The 17845-nt window shown below is 32.5% G+C and overlaps 1 protein-coding gene across 2 annotated transcripts in view; it reads right to left on the reverse strand.

The window, feature by feature from the left end:
• The window catches only part of LOC145246603 (cytoplasmic dynein 1 light intermediate chain 2-like), a 151341-nt gene that overhangs the window by 32680 nt on the left and 100816 nt on the right, over positions 1–17845 (reverse strand). For both annotated transcript variants that reach the window (XM_080108264.1, XM_080108265.1), the window contains exon 5: positions 4402–4598. In XM_080108264.1, coding sequence (XP_079964390.1) covers positions 4402–4598 — 197 coding nt within the window. The remainder of the gene's footprint in view (positions 1–4401; positions 4599–17845) is intronic.

Consider the following 17845-nt stretch of genomic DNA (forward strand, 5'->3'; position numbering starts at 1 on the left):
TTTTCCAATACATTGGTAAACACTGTATGCTTTTCGAGCTGAATAAACATGTTACATTGAATAAAAACCCGAAAAATATATCCAGTTAGGTAGAAAAATAACTTATCTTGCCTTTGATAACATTTATTTGTTATATATTTGTTTTTTGACAACTTTTTCGAATCTATGTGTACAGTAATACAAACCCGCATTTTCTTTTGAATTTTTTTTTTGGTTGACTGTGTTCAATTCACACATGGTTGATGCAGTTCAATATTGCTAAACTATAAGTCCTTAGTAAAATTCTATTTATAAATACTTTTTAGAATGAAATTATTTAATTAATCGTAAATATTATTTAGACATAAAAATTAATTGATTACAAAACCTTTTAAAAATATATATATTAATTTCTTTTTCGTTCGGCAAAAAACTGCGCAAAACACTTAATTTTCAATTTAAAATTCTAGAAAAAAGATTATATTATTCTGCTTTTAATATAATCAAATTCAGGGTTTTATCTTTCTGGAGAAAAAAAAAATGGATTTTATTTCAATGAAATTAAAAAAAAAAAAACTTGACTGAATTGAATTAATTACCCTTAAATTAACGAAGGGGTTATTTAATAACTTTAGGTTTGGGAGAGATAGGTATGGGGTCGATTTTTTTGAAACTTCAAAAGAAACCGACTACTGTTAAAACTTTGCGAAATAATACAACGTGATCAATTTCATTTTAGAGATATTTCTTTCAAAAGCCTTCTTTTAAAAAAGAGAAAAAAAGTATATTGTTCTATTAAACCTTATACTGTTTAAATAATTTGACTTTGCTCGTTTTATTTTAAGAAAATATAAGTTGAAAAAGCATTTTCATTCACTATTAGAAGATTTGTCAGTAAAAAAAAACAATCGCCAAAAAGATAAGCGTTTTTTTTATTTTTACTCGCAATGTAGAGCCCTGCATACTTCTTTTCAAGTTAACTCTTTTGTAGTTTTGATTACAATAGATCTGAATGAATGAACCTTGTAAGGGAGGGGCACTAAGAATTGCCCTGTTAATAATGAATTTCTTTGGTTTCTTTTTATTTCTCTCTTGCGGTTAGAAATATTAGGAAATTTTTTTATTTTTTTCAACATCAGACTAAAAGAATCGTAATGAAGGAATCGGAAAATTAAGGTATTTTTTAACGATGCGATTCCGATACCTCCCAAAATACACGATTCTTACGATTAACGATTCTGATTAATCGTCCCATTACTAATATATATATATATATTACATACACACACACACACACATACACACATATATATACTAGTAGATATACCCAACATTGGCCAGTATTAAATGTAGCATAAAATTCCTTACAAAAAAAAAAAAAAAAAAAAAAAAAAAAAAAAAAAAAAGAAAACGGAAAGAAACTGAGACATGTGCATGCGAGTATTATGCTTTTTTTGTTTTTTTGTTTGGTTTTTTAGTTTTACGGCATATCAACTCTTTTTGGGTCACTTAATGTAGAATCCAATCATATTAAAAATAGTATTCATGATGCATTCAGTTATTTTATGGAAAGTTTTTATTCTTCAAGCTTTTTGTACCTTCAATCGTTAGTTTGTAGTGTTTGCTTTGGTTGTTTTATAATGGATTTTATCATTTTTGTTCCCTGCCCTGCAGAACATGAATGAGTTTTGCAATGGAAGAGGGAAAAGGGTTACAGTATTAAAGTTTGGTACATTTTAAGTTAGGAAACCAGTCAGGATTGGTTGGTTGGTTGTTAATGGAGTATATTTTTTTTAAGTCAGATTCTATTTAACCCATAGTTGGGACCCTAACAGGTACTACCACTTCGGGTCAGAGTGGACCTGGGAGCAATGGCAATTAAAGGGTGGCTCCACACTCCCCAAGGCCCGCAGGGTGGGGCCTCACCATCTGATATAGTTTTAGGTCATATCCAGGATCAATCAGTCAGGAAGTGGAGGAGATAGAAAGAAAAAGGGGAAAATGGGAAGGAAAGGGGGAGAGAAGGTGGGTTGTTTTTGTAGAACATAATTAAGTTTTGAAAAAGTAAGTAGAAAAACAAGAAGCATCAATTAGGTACATTTTGTCTCGGGAAGCCAATATCTTCAGACAGCCTGATTTGGTAGCACCAGACTAACTGACATTTAACTGACAAGCAATCTCATTAACCCTTATCCTCAAGTGGATTTTGGCCTGAATAACCACAACTTTGTTTAAATGAATCTTACACTACATTGTCATAAGTAAAATTATTTCTTTCACCCAAGCAATACTGAGCAACCTTCCAGTAAAATATTACATCCATCTTTTTTTATGCTTTCCCTAAAATATTGCAGATCAGTCAGATAAAAGTGTCATTCCAAAAGTAAAGACTCCTATTTTTTTTTTTTTTTTTTTTTTTTTTTTTTTTTTACTCAAACAGTTAAAAAATGAGTGGTACTATTAACACGAGTGACCTTTGTATTCCAAAATTTATTTTTCTACATAGTCACCACCATTCTCAATGCACTTTTGTCAGGAATTCAATGACTTATCTCTGCTTCTGACAGGAATTGCTTTCTTAGAATCTCACTGTCAATATCTGCAACATAGAGATGAAACTTTCGATTGATGAATGCATGAATTTAGTTATAACAATGCATTTGAAATTCCCCAATCCATTCTGGTGGAATAAAAATAGGATTCATATTATTTGGATTCTTTGGACGACTGATCTCATTGAAAATTATTTTCACCAAGCCATAGTAATCTCCAAATTTGTTCAGGTGTATCTTGTCGGGAATGTTTCTGTTCAACTCTAGAATCTGCAGGGAATTTTGAAGGAACGCTTAATTTACCTTGAGATATGTAGTCTATCATTCTAAAAACCGAGCTAAATATAACAATCATTGGATATTGTTAGAAACAAGCCGAGCATGCAAGGTCCCCCTCTACAAGTGAAAAATTTATTTTCACCATGACTAATGTTTGTGCAAATTTAAAAAAAAAAAATTCAAGAAGTGGTTATTGACAAAAATGTGACCAAACGAACGGATGAATGATTTTTGGGTAATTTTACCCCTATAATGGCCACTAGGGAGGGCAATCAGAGTTATCCTGGAAAATCCATTCTGGCAAAAATTTACTTTTACCATGACTAATGTTTGTGAAAAAAAAAAAAAAAAAAAAAAAAAAAAAAAAAAAGAAAGTGGTTATTGAGAAAAGCATGAACAAACGAATGGAAGTGAGTTCCTAGGTCCAATCCCTCCTTTTTCAGGGGGACCAAGCATTAATTATTTGTTTTATAGGTATGAATGCACAGATGAAACACTACAAAAATACAAAGAAATCTGCCCTCCCCACTAAGATTTAAGAAAAATTATTCTGTGGGATAGAAAAGTCATAATTCATTCTAAGAATGAATTATATGACTTTTCTACCCCACGGAAGAAATCATTTTTCTTAAATCTTAGATAGTGTTCGTCCAGGGCAATGCCAATCAAGAAAACAATCTTTATCTGAAGAAATTCCATGAATTTAAAAATCTATGCATTTTACCAACAATAATTAAGAAATAAGGTCATTATCTATCAAGATCATGAATTAAAAATCCAAATATTTCAGATTTACATAAAATTTAATCAATAGTCATTAAACACTAATTAAACAAGATTCTTTGAATTTCAATTTCTTGTTCAAGCTCTTAAAGCTTGTGTTTCTGAATTTTTTAGATGAGGAGTGGTTATCCATATTATTTGGATTCTTAGGAATACTGTTCTCATCGTGAATTTCATTTTCACATTTCAAGCGATGTAATTTCTGACCTTTTTCAGGTGTATTCGCAAGGACCCGTATCGCAGTTTTATGGTACTTGGAAAAATCAATTGTAAAAGTGATATTCTCCTGAAGGTTCAATTCTCAGTGTGGGCAGCCGAAAAATACAATTGCGAATTACTTAGGACCTTTATCCAGTCATGGCTGACGGAACAAAAGTATGCTATCTCCATGAAGTAAATAAAGGTTTCTGTTTGAAATTTCGTCCAAATTCCAGAGTTCGACAAGATACATTAGAAGAAGGTCAGAAATTACATCAACTAAAAAGTTGTGAAAATGACATTCAAGGTGAGAACAGTAGTCTGAAGAATCCAAATATGAATCTTTAAGCTTAATTCATTTAATTTGAGACATTTTTAGAATTAAAGTCACATAATTGATTTTGATCAAAATTAGAATAAGGATTCTAAACACAAGGTTTAATCACATTATATCTTTATCTTAATCTTCATAATAGGACGTAAAAGTAGTGCAAAACGGTTCTATTCAGGGAATTCATTTTACGCAGCCTTTTAGGAGTATTTTAATTATATGAAAATAATTGTGCATTTTGTGTGTGCGTGATAAAAAAAGAGAAAAAGTAATACTCACTTTTGTGACCACTACAACAATTGGTACTCCTAAGTTACAGTTTAGTGTGTTCTCTGGTATCGGAAGTAAGATATTTTCTTCTTCGGTGGGGCCAACTGGGGAGGGATGAAGAGGATTGAAGTCTCGGCGCGAATGGGGTTGACTCACATTTTCACCACCTTCTTCAGGTTCAGTATATTCTTGGAAAAATCTCACCACTAGAAAAGAAAACATAAGATAATTAGGTTATTAAGATATAGTTGACAAAACTATTTTTTAAATATATATCTTTTAAGCAAAAACAATATTACGTACTTAACTGTCATGTCGAAAATAGTAAAATATCCAAAAATTATGAAAATTCATTTCGTCTTTTTTTTTTTTTTTTTACTAAAAAAAGTTTATCGCTATAGACAATAGAGATATTGCAGCCATGACACAAGTAATCTAAAATGTTTCCGAGTTATGTCCCCTGCGTGCAGATTCCTACTGTCTACTTTATAACATCTATTTACATTGATCTGTTAAACCAATGCATTTTAGGTGAAAACATTACATACGTGTAAGTGAAATTAGTATAAACTTTAAAAGTTTATAAAAATGATCTAGTAGAAAAATACAATAAAAAATAGCATTTATTGAATTATAGAGTTTTATCGTACGTTTTTAATGTGGAAAAGTTGTGCAACCAATTCAGTATGACAAACAAAGGAGATAACCCTCGACTTAAATTAAGGGTCTGCCGTTTTTTAAACAGAACGTAGTTGTGGAAGATTCTGGTGTTAAAAATACATCCAGCACTCAATCATTTTTTGTAATTTTTGGAATTTATACTAATTTTGCCATGACATGTATGTACTTGATGTTTTCACTTCAAATGCGTTGTAAAAAAAAATAAAAAAATAAACAAACAAGCACCATTTTTTTTTAGATTGTCAAATGTTTATTTTAATCTATATTCATGCAAAATTCGTAGTCAAATTCAAAACAAGAGGAAAGATGTACACTTAATAAATCTATATTTGATTTGTATTGTTGGTCACTTATAGGTTTCAAAACTACAAGTTAGAATTGTATCAAAATTAGGATAAAGCACTTTTGTAATACCAGGCGACTATTACTATTGCTATGATTAAAAATACTAAAATCAAACGGTTTTTAAACTAAAAAAACTATCAATCGAGATAGGTTTTTATTCAAGTTAAAGCACGAAAATTATATGACCATAAATGTGCACACTGTTGCAGGTTACAAATGGCAGGCTTGCGATAGGAAAAATATTTAGCTAAAAAAGGAAACCACTCAAGAAATGGACTAGTTTCTTTGAAAAAAAAAATTGCTTAAAAACAAGCTTTCATGCTAAGAAAGATCACTTGAGATTTTACAGAAATTATGGAAACTTAAACTGATAAACTCCCTCGTCAGTTTTTACGTCAAGTGATTAAACAGTTAATATTTATTGAAGTGCAAAAAAAAAAAAAAAAAAAAAAAAAAAAGAAGCTTTTAAATGAAGATTTTCGCTACTTCTCATACAAGAGTCAGAATGACCACCTACTAACTGCTAAAAGAGAGAACGAGCCAAAAAGGAATTTTGCATCAGCATTTGACAATGGATGAAACAGATCTCCTTCAGAGTAAAATCAGCAGTCACTAAGTGAACAACAACAGATGAAAGTAGGCCAAAGCGACTAAAGGTGCAAACATCAGCAGGCAAAGTTTTGACCTTTCTATATTTTGAGATGGGCAAGAAATTTTATCTGTCCATTACCTTTAGAAAAGAAAGCTCAATTATATAGCATCATTGAAAGAAATTGAGAAAAAAAAGTGTTCTCTCACCAAGACAATGCACTATGTCACAAGTCAATCGCAATGATGGCAAGTCTACATGAATTGCACTTTGAATTGCTTTCCTATGCAGCTTATTGGGTAATTTATTATATCTATGGGAGAATGAATGCATGAAAACATTTCTGACTGCACTCCATTCTCAGTGGATTATTCTTGCATTTTTTGTTTTTTCTAAAATTAAAATTTAAAGTTTCTCGACGTTAAAACTTGAATAAAATTTAATAATTGAAAATAATTCTGTGATTTATCGTCTGTTTTAGACCTTGTTCTTTTATTGCTTGCCTCAAGAGTCTTTAAAAAAACCTGTCAACTCTGTATGGTTGTATCTGGCTTGGAACGAGTCAGAAGTAAAAAAAATAAAAATAAAGAAAATAAAAATCCTGATAAAATTTCAAGAAAATTGATAATGAATAACAACCGATTCTGCACAAAAAAAATAAAATGAAATAAAAATCCCCACATATTTTTGCATTTTCAGCTTTTCAAAGAAAAAATACTGTTCTTAACTGTAAACGGAAATAGCATGTACAAATTATATATTATTTTCTTTTAGAAATGTGAGAAATTGTAAGTTGAATGGATTTAAGTGTGAATCCATCACTGTCACACCAAAAAAACTAGAAATGCCAACATGAAACCCACAAATTCTTTTTGTACATGCACCGCAAAAACCCACAAATTTATATTTTATGTATTCATGCAGGGAAGAAAATTGTCTATCAAAAAATTTATTTGAGAATCAATTTGGTTTGAGGCATTTGGGAACCAACATATCACCAATATATATATATATATATATATATATATATATATATACATATATATATACATACACACACACACACAAATATTTTTCTGACATGTCCATATAGCATAAATAGAAATTAAAAAAAAAAAAAGCAAAAAAATTTACACTTTGGATCTGAAACCCTACGCCACCACTAAAACCTGAAACTCCATTTGTTCTGTGTTTGTTTCACCTTTTTTTTTCTTTTAAAACAGAACTTAAAGTGTGTTGCCTGCTACTATCGACAATACACTGTTCAAAAGCGCTGAAATGCAAGAATATTTTCAGAACAATCAAAATTGTAAAATTTACCAAAAGTCCAATTCTTATTGATCCCAAATTAATAAAAATATTCATTTAAAAAAATGAATATTTTTATCAAACTTCTTAGTTAACATTACTTTCTACAAATAACTAGTTACCCTTGCCCTGGTGTTGCTTGAAAGAAGAGATCAGAGATTCTATGGCCGACCATGAAATTCAGCCACGTAATTGAATACTTATTTGTGTAAAAGAAATTATATAAAACTAATGGGACCTGGGGAAACTCCGCAGCAGACTCTTTCATATGTAATATATTGATGTTGGCATTCTGTGGTAGTTCAGCGTAAATTAAGATGCCCTGAATTATTGTTGCTCTTTTGTTAAAACTACAAAAGTATTTATCTAAGCTAGCAGGGACACCTGGTGTAGACCAGTCGTAAAATACACTTAAATATGATATTTTAATTTATGCAGATTTTGCATATATTATTATAGGGTCAATTTTCTATCGATTTTTTTATTTTATAAAGGTGTGATTTTAAAAATAAAAAATATATCAACATAACTTGGGTGCATCAGCTAGAATCGAAAACGAAACCAAAACTTTAGAAAAAAAAATGTTTACATAACTAGCGTTCCTTTAGCTACTATCGAAACCAAAACTTAGGAAGAATTCTTGGTAAACTTATTTATTACAAGAAATGGAAGGTCATAATAATTAAATGCCAGTCACTCGGGAGAAAAAAAATGTAAGCATGACACACAAAATAACACGCTATCATATTAATATATAGATGAAAATGAGCAAACTTTTGCTGATTTTGTTTGATTATTTTTTTTAACCAAAACAGGAAGTCTGACTGTGCATGGATTAGTGGAGTTCGAGTTGCAAGCTTTTCTGATTCTGTTTTGATGGCACTTTTAAAATAAAAATGCTTTCTTGTAAAAATACAAAATCAAGAAATACAAAAGGAGTGATTAATGTTCAGTATTTTTTCTAACCTATACTCATATTTCTATATGCTATGTTTATAGAACAAATTATAAGCATTAAATATAGTAAAACAGAATTGATCAACATTGACCTAAGAGGGTTTTTTTTTTTCATATTTATTATAATCATAAAAAAATATGCTACAATTAGCTCTAATTTGCATTAACGTACCTTCTCCCCCCCCTCTCACCCCCTCCGCTCTTATTTTATACAGCCCCCACCCCTCCCTTGTTTTTCACAGTTGAAGATGAGGAAAGAGGAATAAGCAGATCAAAATCATTTAATGCACTCATAGATTGTGTTTTTCAAGTAGTTTAACCTTTAAGGGGAGTTATATTATTTGTACAATATGTATCATTATATAATATATCGGTATACAATAATATCATATGCTTGCATGAGGATGAAAGGAGATTTATTACAATTGTCTTTGTTATCTTTGTCACATAATCCGTTTCACATCTGCTGCTGCTTAGTAAGCTAGAATAATAAAGTTCCTTTTGGAGCTTGTTAAGTCAGTTGTATCTAGGGAAAGGTATGAACATATCTCCTCTCCAACTCTCAGCTATGGGTCAATATCAGTAGAGCAGAACCTTAATGTGAAATCACACCAGGATGCGTGGAGCCCCTAGAGCAGGTCATAAGAGTTTGATTTGATTGTTTTGGTTTATGATATATTAACCATTTTGAACTTAATACCAACTTTTTCAATTTCACTAAAAAGTTATGTTTCAAGTTGTTGATATCTTAATTCATTTATTTTGTAAATAGTCCACAAGCGACAGATTATTTTTAACACTTAGTTGAGACTACGACAGGTGCTCTACTTTGAGTACATTTTGTACTACAAACAAAACAAAATAAAATGGTAAAAAAACAAGTATATAAGAAATAAATTTTATCAAAGGCAAGCTAAGTTACTCTTTTACCAAGCTTCTAGTGTTTTAACTTATTTTAAAGTGTTTATTTAGTTTGAAAAACAAGTAGTGCCGAGTGATGTGTTAGAACAAGAAAAAATTGCAGACATGAGAGGATCACGTTTTCGGACTCTCAGTAATCACTCAAAAATCGAAAATTAAATGAAATAATGAGAGAATCCCACCCAATAAATGCCATGGTAACATTTATTGGATGAGATTTTATCAGTATTTTGTTTATCGAAGTAATGATAACTATTTGGTGACTTTATGCTTCTGAAAACTCATGTATGGGGGGGGGGCTAAGCATTGCACCAATTATAGTGTTGGGGATGAATAGAGCGAGTTGTTAATGGGATTGGTAAGTGGGTAAAAAAAAAAAAAAAAAAAAAAAGTAGGAAGGAGCCGGCAAAGATGAATTTCTGAAGGGGGAGGGGTAGGGTTTCTGAGGCAGTGTAGTATCATAGTTTATATTTACAGCTAATCTAATGTAGGAATATATATGAAGACCGAAATTCCTTTAGATATCTATTTGGAGAATGGGATTTTAATTATTGGTGAAACCTAGGAATTTCAGAACTCTAGAGAAAGGAAAAGAGGAGAGGAAAAAAAAAAGCACTTTTTGGGGTCAGTCTTACATCGAACGTTTTCAAGTATTAATTATTCTTCTGTATTATATGATCACATTAAATATCTTCTATAAATATAAAAGCGAAAATGTATGTATGTATGTATGTATGTATGTGTGTGTGTTCGCTTTTTCTGTGTGTCTACAAAAGGCTTCTTTCAGAGAAGCGATCGGTCGGCTCACAACTTTTTAAAACTTTTTATATCACATATAAATTGTAATATCTCACAGTTAACAACGAAGCTCGCCTGTCTATTTAATTTGCTCGATTTCGGGAAGATAAATATTCAATATTTGTCGCTTGCCGCATGTTGGTTAGTCTTTTTCCTATAACATCTTGGGGGTGGGGAAAAAAAAGCGTTCAGCAGTAAATGAATACTATCCCGCAGTCAAAGTTGACCTCATTAACTCATTAAAACGTGCACCTGCTAAATCCAACTAATTAAATAAATTCAAACGTGTTTCCATTAGCATCTTGCGGTGGGGCAATGGTTAACATCGCACATTTTTTTTTTTCACACTTTAATTTATAACTTTGCCTCAACGGTTCGGGTTTGATCCTCATACTTACTTTTTTTTTACCCCCCCCCAAACACCCGGGCAACGCCGAGTACCCCTCGCTAGTTTTAAATAAAATGCATTTACAGAGAATATTTTGAAACATAATTTTAAAAAAGAAATGTTGATTTTAGTGCAAACTTTGATGCTTCATCGACTTGGATGATAGTTGAAGAACGTTGTGACCAAGCAATTTGTGATGCTCTCATAACAGGCATTCACTCTCATACAATTCGACAACTTTTAGAAAGGACACACAATTTGAAAGACGCTTCCAACTTAGCTTGTTCTCTAGAAATGGCCCAGAAACAAACCAAATTTTATATTAACCTCACACCATGTGGCAACACCACTGAACCATTAATGATTCGTGAGGTTTCTTCAACTTCCGAAAATGTTCCGGCTGCAGTGGGGCGGAGAAAGGAATGTTTCTTCTGTAATCTATGGCATCCACAAATTAAATGCCCTCTCCTTCACTACCACATCTTTTTTCTCAAATGACCTGACTAGAGATCTCAACCTTTCCAAAGAATCTTCTGAACTTTTAGCATCAAGACTCAAAGAAAAAAAAATCTACTTCAGTCTGGAACTCTCATAACCTTCTATAGAAAACGCCATACTGAATTCTTGCATATTTCAGATAGTAAAACTACAGTATATTACGATGGCAGCTTCATGTCGAACAGTATTATTCTTAAGTTTGACAACTTTTCACTGACAATTCCAAAAGTTTAAAATGTGTTCTTCACAATGGCAACTTATATGGATCAGATCCTTTAGGCAATTCAACAACCTCAAAAAAAAAAAAAAAAAAAAAAATGCAGTATGTAGAAGCTGTGACAAAACGAGACATTTCCACTACTCTGCCAATCAAATGGCTTCCCTAGAAGGTGACTTCTGCTTGTGAATTGTTAATCACACCTGTTGTAACTGCTGCATCACCTGATTGTCTGTCAAAAGCCATAATTAAACTTTCAGCGAATGGAATAATCCTAGAGGCTCTGGTGGATACTGGTAGCTCAGAAAACTATATATCATCAAACATCATCCATAAGTACAACTGACTGACACAAACTTTTCACAGAAAGATATCAATGGCATCCACAACCTTATCAAGCGGTACATTAGGTCACTGCTAAGCAACATTAGCATATAAAGGGTTGAACTACCAGCATTTCAAACTTTCAGTCCTTTCTTCTCTTTGCTCAGACATTTAACTTGACCATGATTTTCTCAAACCACACTCAAAAGGTTTGGGGTGGTCACAAAAATCCCTTTTCTGTATGTGCCGTAATGGTGTTCCATCTTGTTTCTCCACCAAGATTCGAACATTTATCACCTATGCCTATTGCTACAAAATCCAGAAGACACTCACCGATTCATCAGCAGTTTATACAATCCAAAATTCATGACCTTCTAAGAAAAAAAAAAAAAAAAAAAAAAAAAAAAAAACCGGTGTTATCAAACCCTCTTGCTCTCCCTGGAGAGCACAGGTTCTAATAATCACTAACAATCGACACAAGAAGCATCTTGTCATTAACTATAATCAACCAGTTCATGTACCTTGATGCTTATCCTTTACCAAAAATTGATGAACTAAAAAAATTGCTTGCTATTCTGTTTTTATTACCCTGAACTTGCAAAATGTGCATCATCAAACATGAATACAAGAAAAGAAATTCACAGCTTTTGAAGAAATCTGTAGAAATCCATATCAATTCTGCCGTATTCCATTTGGCATAACAAACATTGTATCATGTTTCCAATGATCAACAGAAAATCTAACACGAGCAGGTTGCCGACACTTTCGCACGTGTTAATAACATATATGCAGCTGTAATATGATGGCACATGATGAAACCTTTATCATTTCTTTGATGTTGCCAGGAAGTATGGAATAAGATTTAATGAGAAGAGCATTATGCGAATTGTCTCTACCTCATCGGTTCTGTCTTTAAGCTCATTACAGACCAATGCTCCATAGCTTTCATGTAGGACCTGAAATATTCAAGCAAAATAAAGAACGAAAAGGTAGAATGCTGGAAAATTGAACTATCAGCTCTCACTCGAAAATGTTTGATAAACTATTGGGAACTGTTCCGTCTGTGCAGAATTAAACTTGTTTTTTCATCCCACTAATTTTAAGCTTGTCGAAATGATAAAATCATTTGAACACTTTAAACGCTTCCTGCCACCTAATAGTCGAAACATATCTTAACAATTACTGACAAATATTCACGCTTCTCCTTTCCTCATCAAGATCTGACCTCACAAACAGTCATAATTTTTTTTCTGTCAACTATTCCCGCTGTTTGGCATGCCTTCCTTTATTCACTCTGACAGAAGTCCATCTATTCCTTTCAACGGAGCTAACAGATTTTTTTGCATAAAAAAGGAATAGCAACAAGCTGCACAACCGCCTATAATCCACAGGGAAATGGTCAGATAGAACGATTAAATGCCACTTTATGGAAAACGATATTGCTGGCATTGAAGTTGCAAAGACTGCCGATTTGTTGTTTGCGCAATGCTTCGCATTCCATTCATTCGTTATTGTGTACTGCCACTAACGCGACACCTCATGAGCGAATATTCCAGTACAATCAGAAATCAACAACTGTATCTCTCTTCTCAGTTGACTTAAATCCAGGTCCAGCTCTGATGAAACGTAAAATACAGTCATCTAAGTATGACCCCTTCGTCAACAAAGTTGAGTTGCTAGAATGCAACCCTCAATATGCCCATGTTAGGCTTCCAACTGGAAGGGAGGAAGCAACGTCGCGGTGTTAACTTGCCCCAAAACCACAAGATATAGCACCCAATACTAAGGATTTTATCTCACCAGAGACTCCGTCTCTACAATCAGATGCCTTATTTGAATCGGAGAATCTTGTGGAACCTCACAGGCCGATACAACACTCGATAAGAACTTATCAGAACTCATCCTTAGACAACATGTCCATCCCTATCATCTAAGGAACAGAGGTGCTTGAACTAGAACCTTTGTATATCATTTCATAACCCCTCCCTGAACTCTTTCCACTTGGGGTGAAAGTCATATTAGCATTGTTAGTTTGTGTAAAAGCTTAGCAATTTTTCATTCTTCTATTTCAGCATGCATACTTGTGGTTCTAGACGGATAAAGCTTTATTAATTGGTTATCATTCGTCTTCGTGTTCTGAATCATTACACAATATAACCTTTGATTTTCTTCAGGTGCATCCATTTAATCTCTCAAAATCTGACAGTATTGGAACAGAAAATATGTTTTAACTGCAATTCTCTGAAACATTGGTTAATTAATGAGCTGTACTTGTTTATTTTTCTTGTATTTGTGCATTGTGATATGATGCTAGGATTGAGAGATTCTGCCGTTCTTGATGCTGCAAAAGGATCAAGTGACGACACATTGATGATTTTCTAACTAAAAAAAAAAAAAGTGTCATTTTGTCGGGTCTGAAACCATCGCATCTGTCTAGGGCAGTAATTCTCATTTTTGGTCTGCACCCCACTGGAAATTTCCCTCAAACCTTGCACCTCCTAAAATTTATATTTTGTTCAAGGATAAGTTTTGTGAAATTCGACTAATATTTTATTAAAAGAAAATTGTAACTATATTCTTTAATTTACAAGAAAAATTATATATATAGCCAGAACAAATACATTAATATTAGAATTAACCTTAAAAAATCTTGTTTGAAAAAGCAATAATAGTGAATACAAAAGATTAGTTTTCAAATATTTAGAAAATTTAAATTTTTTTAATATTATATACTAAACAGAGTTTTAATATTATATAGAGATTATATATATATATATATATATATATATATATATATATATTATAGATGTCATGAAAGAACACAAGTTGCCAGTGCTGCAGCAGCTCTAGGTCAACCGACAGAAAAATTGACATGAAACCTGCAGTAGGTGTCAAATCAACAAGTATTTTGGTTTGTGATGATGCAGAATGAGAAAATATAGCATTTTTGTGTTACTGGATGGCATTGTTAGTTGTATTTTAGCACGATATATCACACACACACACACACATACACACACACACAAATTGCCGACACCCAACACAGAAAGAAAATACCACCCTCTTCAAATATATATTTGGTGAAACTAGTGATGTAAAACAATTCAACATGTTTATCATGCAAGATTAATCGCTTAAGTAACCATGTATAACAGGAAATGCTGAGAGAAACTTGTTTACACACAGACTACATTAGAGTCAACAGTGAAACTAATTAAACGATAATTTGAAAGGTACCACCCCTATCCCCGACTTTTATACAGGTTTCTATTCAAAGCAAATAAAAAAAAAAAAAAAATCTACTGTATACATGTCAAGAATGAGAGTTCATATAGAAACGTTTTAATTTGAATAAAATATGCATCAAGTGCGCTTGAAAGCCAAATCACAACGTAATATAAGGAAAATAAACATTTTACTTCTTTAAAATTTATCACAAATATACTTCAGAGGTATACTCCGCGTGGCTCCTTACAAACAGACTTCTTTCTCAAACTTTACAACATGGCAAGGAAGAAGAAAAGGAAAAACAAAACACACTGAAGATGGAGTATACCTCTGAAATATATTTGTGATAAATATCAAACAAGTAAAATGTTTATTTTCCTTATATTACATTGTGATTTGGCTTTCAAACGCACTTGATGCATATTTTATTTTACTGTATACGTGACTATTCCTCTTTATCAGTCTGGCAGTTTTCTCTTTAAATATGTACAGACATTTTATAGAAGTACACATGCCATCTCCATCTTCCCCTTCTTTATGTGTTGAGCACTCTGGTAAATGAAATCTGTAACCATAATATGTAGATTCTCATAAATAAAAAAATAAATAAAAAAGCTTGAATGTTGAAAAATACTATAAACATCTTAATTTCACTTGTCAGGTCTGAATTTCAGCTTTAAGTACTTGCTTGTCTTGGCACATCAGAAAAGCGGACACAGTGAAATATTTTTATTTGTGGACGATTAATTACAAATACAAAATGTACCCAGTGTTGCATGCAACTCGTTTTATTATTGTGTTTAATGCATTGGTGAATCCACCAACACGTCATCATAAGTTATGTATGCTCAGACATATTGCTACTTTGTTACAAAGCGTTTAGTTTGAAATTCTATGCAGATTCTAGAGTTAAAACAAACCTGCAAAAGGTCGGAAGTTATATCGGCCAAAACGTTGTGAGAATAAGATCCAAAATGAGAACAGGAAATAATGCAAATACAGAATTTATTTCCATTTGTTTCGTTGGTTTACTTTTATTTATAGTAATTAAAATGCACCAACTTTTATTGCTAAATCTTTTTTGTTTTGGCTTTCATTACCCAATGGCTATTTCTTTTATATTTATGTGTAATACGTTTATTTATAGTTATTCAAACAAATTACAAGCAAATGCACATTTTACGACTAATCTTTGTTTAATTTTATTTGTCATGAGAAATGTCAAAAGTACTTTAAAAAAAATATTCAGTTTAAACAATTTGTAAAATATCCAATCTTTTTTTTTTTTTATCAAACATATTTTTAAAGAGAATCGTGTCCAGAAGATGTAAATATATAATAAAAATAAAACAAATAAAAGTAAACAGTAAATGCTCGATAGATTCATATATATCCTCCACTTTATAATGAACAATACACACACACACACACACACACACACACACACACACACACAGAGCCCCAACTCTAATTAGGCCTCGTTTCTTAGTGTTTTGTCCGAATGAAATGAAACTTTGGTCATAACTAGTTTATCATATTCAAAACATCACATCAAAATACAAGGGTCTTTGGCCTTTTTTTCCCCCCCTTATACAGCATGTTCTTGATGGCCTCCATTTAGCTTTTGTTTTTTTTTTTGGCTCACCCTGTGTATATATATGTGTGTGTGCTCGCATGCGCGGCCGTTAGCTAACCCTCTCCAAACAATTAAATAAAAACCAAATAAATAAGCCGAATCATAGCCCTCCGCCTCCGAACCTAAGTGAATACCCAACAGGTCAAGAAATACTTATCAAGAAATCATCTCACCAACGAGACGCCAAAAACTTTAATATTAAGACTAATTTTAAAGTAACCCCCCTCCTCCTACCCCCACATATCCCCTTTCCCCCTCTATGTATCCCTATGCCCTCAGCCACACCAGAAATGAACTTCCCAGACCCTCCCCCACAAGGTCCTTAAACTCCAAAACTAAAACATTACCGACATACCAAGCACCCCCTCCCACCTTTCCCCCTTGTTCCCTTCCTCTTTTTTCCGCTCTTCTCACACCCATCCCTTGACATCATTCACTCTTTCATCCCATCATAACGAACATTTCTGTAAAAGTCTGAGGAAGCTACAGACGGCCAAAAAAAAAAAACGGCCGGGTAGCTGAAACAATAATGTAACTTAACAGAAAGATACGGGAATAAAAAATAAAACACATATTTGCTCTACAACAGTATTGAGCACTTTCTTCAGTTTTTATTAATTACCATTTCTACTAATATATATATATATATATATATATATCACACACACACACACTAATGATTACTACAATACTATCTCATTGATTACTGTACACTCAGTAACCCTTATCCCTGAGTGGCCTTCGGGCCTTGATAAGTGGTGACCTCCATGTAAAAAAAAAAAAATAAAAAATAAATAAATAAATAAATAAAAGGTGCCTTCAATAAATTTCCAGACTTTTTGGTACAGGCATTTAAAATTGTCGTAGACTCTTGAAAATTCAGTATGTTTTTACTATACACACTATGAGATGACTGACCAATTTTCAAGATTTCAGATTCAAATGAACAGCTACATCAGGCATTGGAATACATCCCACTAGAACCTAATTGTTACAGTTGGTGAATTTCAAAAATGCAATCTGGATGTGAGGACACTTAAGAACGATATGCAATAAAATTGTTTTAAACTTAGAAAAAATGCCATAGAAACGTATGAAATGCTTCAGACTGCTTTTGGACTATCTTGCATGATTTTGATGAGCATAAGAGATTCAAGAAAAGCAGGGAGTATATAAGGGATGATGAAGTGTGGGAAGAGTAAGGAAGTCAGAACACCAAAATTGATTGGCCAAATAAAGAATTTCATGGATAAGGACCGTTGTGTCTACAGAGACAATAAGTGCACAGTTTGATATCAGTGTGGGAACTGTACACACAATTATTTGCAAAGAACTGAAGATGCGGAAAATTTATGAAAAGTTTGTCCCAAGGGTGCTCAGAGAAGATCAGACTATTTGGCCACGATGCGCATAAAGACAGTTCCTCACCCTCCCTTTAGTTCAGACCTTGCGCCTCGTGACTTTTGGTTATTCCTTAAGCTCAAGGAAAACCTTAGAGGCTGCCATTATTATCGTTCATCTATGGTAGAAATTATCGTTATTCAGAGTTTCAGTGTAGAGTCG

Source organism: Euprymna scolopes, chromosome 24, assembly GCF_053919585.1.
Source record: "Euprymna scolopes isolate OS-2025 chromosome 24, ASM5391958v1, whole genome shotgun sequence".
In the NCBI taxonomy this organism is placed as follows: domain Eukaryota; kingdom Metazoa; phylum Mollusca; class Cephalopoda; order Sepiida; family Sepiolidae; genus Euprymna; species Euprymna scolopes.